Raw genomic sequence first — 6,759 nt, 5'->3', positions numbered from 1 at the left:
GTTGTAGTTCTTGTGTTTCTCTGTCAGTGATTCTGCTTGTTAACAGCAGGTGTTCATCACTAATGTGCAATCATTACTTAATTGATTGCTTAATTATCTCATTAACTTTAACTCTGCTTCAGTGTTATTTTAACACTATTTAAAGAGGGACCATATGTACTCTGAGCAGAGTTGATTTAACTCTGGAGATTTTGCTGTGCATTTAATTTAAATCTCATTATTGTGTTATCATGGTTATTATTAAATAAAAAAATGGACATTTCATTTCATGAGTCCTCATATTTAAAATAGCTTTAAAAACACATTAAGCAATGTTTTATTAAAAATGTAAAAATGCAGAATGTTTTCTGTGATAGTTTTAGGGGTAGTGTAGGGGGATGTACAGTACAGTATAAAAACCATTATGCCTATAGAATGTCCTCACTTTGATAGCAAAACAAACCGTGTGTGTGTGTGTGTGTGTGTCAAGACAAATTTGTATAATGACATGGGTATGACATAGGTATTACAAGGAGTGGTTGACTTATGAGGACATTACCCCATGTCCCCATTTTTCAAAAGGCTTATAAATCATACAGAATGAGTTTTTTTGAGAAAGTAAAATTGCAGTTTTCTGTGATGGGTAGGTTTAGGTGTAGGGTGATAGAAAATACGGTTTGTACAGTATAAAAACCATTACGCCTATGGAATGTCCCCACAATTCACAAAAACAAACGTGTGTGTGTGTGTGTGTGTGTGTGTGTGTGTGTGTGAGTGTTTGAGTGATGGGCTATCAGTGATTGGACTGATGAAGGGAAGGGAAGGGGGTGGCTGGAATTGGTTTGCATCGCTGGTCTTTGATGCATGCTTTTCAGCCCCGTTAGATAAGATTAGCCACTTAGAGATAACAACACTCAGCCACCTTATCTATATGAATCTCACCAGACACAACATAGTGTGTGTGTTTTCTGAAATCAGTCTCTATAACATAAACATGTAAGCTCTCTCTCTTATTATAGTAAGTTCAGTGAGTGTCTCATCTTTAAAGCGTTGCACCTGACCCTGACCACAATCTCCAGTTTGCTGTCTATCTGTCTGATGTCTGTAATCTCAAACATCAGAGACCTCCTTTAAAAATACCAGAGAAAGACAAGAGATCAAGATTTTACACAAGATAAAACAATACAGTAAATTCAGTGCCTTGTCAATTATCTATATTTACGTTTACAAAAATGTATACATGTGGTATCAAAATAGCAATACAATATTATTGACTGATTAGCTACCATATGTAGGATGACATAGTTCTTAAGGCACTTTTTAGCCTAATATATGTGATATATATTATATAAGTCCCAAAACAATGTACAAAGAACATGATTTACCATGGTGCCATGTCCAAAAATCATGGTAACCCCATTGTACTGTATTGTTTGGTGCTATTTGCTTGTTTTCGTCAGCATCTTGCGGTAATTTTCTGTGTCGTTAGGGGTCACGCTTCGGCCATAAAATGGCTCGCTTTACATGGCGCAAGGTAAGATTTTAGTAACATTTATTGAAAGAAATAACTACAAAAATAATTACTTGGATAATTACATACAAGCCTTATTTGATCCTCTCACAATATATCAAGCGAATATCGGTCAAATTAGTTTATTGGTCAGCATGCCCTGCACGCGTCGACACTTCACGCGCTCAAAACGCGACGCAACACAACTAGAACGTCATCTAATAATTAGTCAAACTGTCTACAATGCAGGACAAAACGGGCAGTTATACACACAGGAGGCGTTCTGTTGTAGGACATGCGTCATGCGCACTGGTAGTTGCGTCGTTTAAGACTGCGCTATTTTAAGACGGTGACAAACTAAAATAGTTTAACTTTTTTCGAAAGTCGTGCGTTCGGTTCCATTCTGCGCGATAAAACTAAAACGCTCCCATTTTAATAAACGAACACGAAACGCAACTGCTGCTCTTAAAATGAATGGAGTTTTCTTCATGACGTTATAATCTTGCACTATTGAAATTTGAGTAGAACTGTAGCGTTACGGCCGCGTCGAGTCGCTCGCGTGCAGACTATATTGACACCTGACATGAGAGCTGATATTGTCATTTATATGTAAAAGAAGACACGTAGACGTGTACGTAAAGACGAGTTTGAGGATGTTAAAACTGTCTTGTAAAGCTCCACCTCTGGACGCGAGCACTGGGGCGGGCTCGAGACGCGTCTACCTGCTTCAGCCCCGTTATTTAAAAGCCTCTGAGACAGACGCGCTGTCCACTCTACAAACATACTCTGTGGGGAACAGCCTAGGGTTAAACCAAAGAACTGAAAATATATATAGTAAGAAAAAAAAAATACTGTAGGCCTATTGGAAGTGACGGACAACTTTTTCCTTTATTCCTCGTTTTGAATCATATACAGCAACTTCACATTTGAAGGGACATACAGAAGTTTCCAGCTGTCTTCTGTCCGGAGCGAAGTATCACGCCGAAGAATTGATGGAGATTTTGAGAATTGAAAAATTCCCTGGACAACTGCATTTGCTTTGCACGGGATAATACAGTTTTACAGAGACAGGTTATAGTTACGACCCAAAGGGGGTTCATAACCTCATGCCACAGGAGAACCTTGTCAATAACTTTATTATTCTGTAGTTCTTCAGAAAACATCTATGTACTGGTGCTTTAAAGAACCCAGAAACCAGCACACTGATCTGAAGATCCTATAATGTAACATCAAGAATCTTTTAATCTCCAGGAGATCATACAGGCAAAATGGTTCTTAATGAGAAGAAGGTTCTTTGCTGAACCCAATAACCATTGAAGAACCTGATAAGATCTATGGCGTGAAGCAGAAGAGAAGAGGACAGTTTTCCAAGTGATTATATATAGAAGTGATTACACCCTCATCATCACCACAGACTGGATGTAAAGATGACAAGCGTCTGGTTTGCTCTGCTGGGCTTCTTGTGGAGCTCTTCTTTGGCAGGTAGTGGTTCTGTACTGGACGGTTCTGAGCTTCAGCCCAACTTCATACATCGGAGGTTACGGAATCAGGAGAAGAGAGAGATGCAGAAAGAGATTCTGTCCATACTGGGACTGAACCACAGACCGAGACCGCATCTGAACAGCGGCAAATATAATTCAGCACCCCTCTTCATGCTGGATCTGTACAACAGCATGTCCACTGAAGAGAAGAGCGACGTGGATCAGTACAGATCACTGTTTACCACCACACGACCCGCTTTAGCTTCACTTCATGACACCGAGTTCCTGCACGACGCGGACATGGTCATGAGTTTTGTCAATTTGGGTAAGATTAACTTTTATATTTACAACTTCACGCTTATATCCACTTTGTTATAGAGACGATAAGGGTATACTGGTCGCACTACAAACCCACTCAGCGTCTGTTAAGTGAATTAAATGTTTACAGATTATAGAAATATATGTAGGGTATATATATATATATATATATATATATATATATATAGAGAGAGAGAGAGAGAGAGAGAGAGAGAGAGAGAGAGAGAGAGGGTGAATTCAGGGTGATTGTGACACTTTTTGCCATTGAGATGACTTGGAAAAAGTGTCCCAATCAACCTGAATTCATAACAGTGTTATTTTATTAATACATTTTAAATCATTATTTTATACATTTATAAAAAAATTGGCCACAAATTACCTAAAAAAATTATTAATAAATAATGTTTTAATCATCTAACTTCTCGATTTATGACTTAAAGGTGCTTCAGTTCTGTTGAGATGTCTTAATGTCATCTAATATTTTAAAATAGCACAAGCATTTTTCAGGCAAACAGAGAGGGTTGTAAGGTTTCAATTGATAATAAAACAATAAATATATTGATTATTAAATGAGCTACACCTGTGGTTATTCTGCTTGGACACCTGTGTGAACTGACTTTATAAAACCACTAAACGTTGTTCAAAAAGTGTATTTTAACTAAGTGTATTTCTAGTGTAATGACGTTAGTGAACAAATTATTTTTTCTCTATATTTTGAACATTTAAAGCCAGTCAAACTTATTTTTGTGAAATATTTTGCTTGAACATGTTCTCTGCTGTTTTTGTATTTGGTACTTTGTTACCTAATGCAATGATATTTACACATTTTTAAGTGTGAAATAAGTACTTTCTGTGGCCGCTGTGTTTGTAAAACCTTTGCATGCAAATACAGAATCTAAAAATGATACAATTTCCCCAGGCCATCACTGCAAAATGTTTATTTTTACTATGCCTCCTGGAGTGAAAATGTTTGATTTTGTTCAGATTTTTCTGTGTCATTGTTTACTGTAGCTTGCAAAATTAAGGCAGTTTAATTTTAAGTAATTTTTAATTAAAATGCACATTATATTGTCAAGCATTTTGATATTTTGCTCATTTACCATGGTAAGTGAAGTACCTTGGAGTACCATCATGTTCATCTGAATCATAGTGTCGCCTCAGTAGTGTTTTGTAAGATTCTGATGGATATCACAGTTCAACACTTTTTTTTACTGACATCTATCAAGTTCATAGTGACCCAGAGCACAGTGTCAGACCACAAGTCTGTTTATACTCAGGGATTCTGTGTGGTTTGCTTCAGTAAACACAGACCTCATTAATGGAGGGAGTATTTGTGTCCAAGATTCACTTGTTTATGTGAACTTCCCTCTACAGGGGCCAGGAGTTGCCCAATTAAGTTAATTATAACAATAAAAAACTCTTCTGGCTCTACTCACTGCAGCTATGGGCCAATTGTTGGGTCAGTTGCCAGAGATGCTTTTGTGTGAGTTGCACCATTCTAGTTGTTGTTTGGGTTCATTTCAAAGCTCACTTCTGTCTGTTTTATAAGACGATAAATGTGATCTGGTAGCGGTTTTCTGCAGTCAGTTGAACACTTGATGGAAACATGTCATTGACTGACATGTCACATTTTCAGTGCTGCTTGGAAATAAGCAGGATATCACATCAACTGACCACAGCATGTTACTCGAGACAGGCTTAAAAGTGGCTTTTCACATTTGCAGTGTGTCAGTGACTCAATTTTGTCAGTTATTGGATATTTTGCATTAGTAATTTTAATATGGTTTTGTTCTAGACTCTTGTAAGGTAAGTCATATCATTTGTTTTGGATGACTTGCCTATGATTCAAGTGTTATTTCTTCTCTGGCTAATTACTGCAGTCATCTGTCTAGAACACCTACTAGTCTCCGAATATAGGAGAAAAAGGAAGCACTGGCATATACTGGCATACAGAAACTGACCAGTGTTGCAACTCATCCAGAAATAGCTAGGCTTGTCACAGACATTTGGATCGTCAATGTATCCTATGTGAATCATCTTATGACTGTAGAAACAGTAGTGCATGTTTCCTTTTTGTGGCTTTATGAGTAGTTGTTTGAAAAAATGACTGTTTTCCATGGAGTTCAATTGTAGGCTCAGTGTTTACACTCTTTTTTTATACACTGAAAGCATACAATGGCTGTCAAACTCAGAAAATTTGAGAAAAAAAAAAAAGCATCATAAATGTTGTCCATATAACTTGTGCGCTACAGCCTTTTGCATTATCTCTATATCTGTTTTTTATTTACAGGGTTAGTTCACCCAAAAATGAAAATTCTGTGATTTATTACTTACCCTCATGCCGTTCCACACCCGTAAGACCTACGTTAATCTTCAGAACACAAATTAAGATATTTTAGTTGAAATCCGATGGCTCCCTGAGGCCTCCATAGGGAGAAATGGACACTTCCTCTCTCAAGATCCATAAAGGTACTAAAAACATATTTAAATCGGTTCATGTGAGTACAGTGGTTCAATATTAATATTATAAAGTGACGAGAATATTTTTGGAGCGCCAAAAAAACAAAATAACGACTTATTTAGTGATGGCCGATTTCAAAACACTGCTTCAGGAAGCTTCGGAGCACAGATGAATCAGTGTGTCGAATCTGCTGTTCGGAGCGCCAAAGTCACGTGATTTCAACCGTTGGCAGTTTGACATGCGATCTGAATCATGATTCGACACACTGATTCATTTATGCTCCGATGCTTCATGAAGCAGTGTTTTGAAATCGGCCATCACTAAATAAGTCATTATTTTGTTTTTTTGGCGATCCAAAAATATTCTCGTCGCTTTATAATATTAATATTGAACCACTGTACTCACATGAACCTATTTAAATATGTTTTTAGTAACTTTATGGATCTTGAACAACGCTCAGGACAGTTGACGAGCCAGTGCTGCATTGTCACGAAAGAATAAGCGAATACTAAACTAAGCTGTCTTTCATGGCTTCTTACACTTAAGCGGACAAATTCACACAAAATTATGTAAAAAAAAAAAAAAGTGAGTATCTTAGTAATCTTAGTCGTTATGTCTTAAATGAACGTAAACAGTTGAAAGAGACGCATGTGTACAATATCAGTATATTATATCCGTGCATTCGCTCTTAAAGTGACAGCAGCCTAATATTATTGCTGCTGTCTATGTTTTTAATGTTAATCAAACAACAAAGGACAAAGAAAAAAAAACACTCACTGCTCTTGACTGAATATCTTTAATAAGGATTAATTAATAAGGATCAGACCTACCTGAAACCCTGAAAAACACTGTTTATTTCATTTGTATTATTGTTATATTGTATTTATTTGTGCTTTTGCTTGTAATTTGATTATTTGTTCTCATTTTATTACTGACTGTTTACTTGTCTTTAATAATGTTTTACATTATATTAGTTAGGCTAGTAGTTTTAGCTGTGGTATCAAAATTGG

The 6,759-nt window shown here is 36.7% G+C and overlaps 1 protein-coding gene across 1 annotated transcript in view; it reads left to right on the top strand.

The window, feature by feature from the left end:
• Nucleotides 1–1,835: 1,835 nt before the first annotated feature.
• bmp6 (bone morphogenetic protein 6) overlaps nucleotides 1,836–6,759 on the top strand; it is a 66,182-nt gene continuing 61,258 nt past the window's right edge. Inside the window, exon 1 of the mRNA XM_048174256.1 lies at nucleotides 1,836–3,295. Within this exon, the coding sequence (XP_048030213.1) occupies nucleotides 2,917–3,295 (379 nt within the window). The 5' untranslated portion in view covers nucleotides 1,836–2,916. The remainder of the gene's footprint in view (nucleotides 3,296–6,759) is intronic.

The sequence above is a fragment of the Megalobrama amblycephala genome, linkage group LG22, assembly GCF_018812025.1.
Source record: "Megalobrama amblycephala isolate DHTTF-2021 linkage group LG22, ASM1881202v1, whole genome shotgun sequence".
NCBI classification, from domain to species: Eukaryota; Metazoa; Chordata; class Actinopteri; order Cypriniformes; family Xenocyprididae; genus Megalobrama; species Megalobrama amblycephala.
The sequence above is the reverse complement of the archived record's forward strand: the minus strand, read 5'-3'. Positions and strand labels throughout refer to the sequence as shown.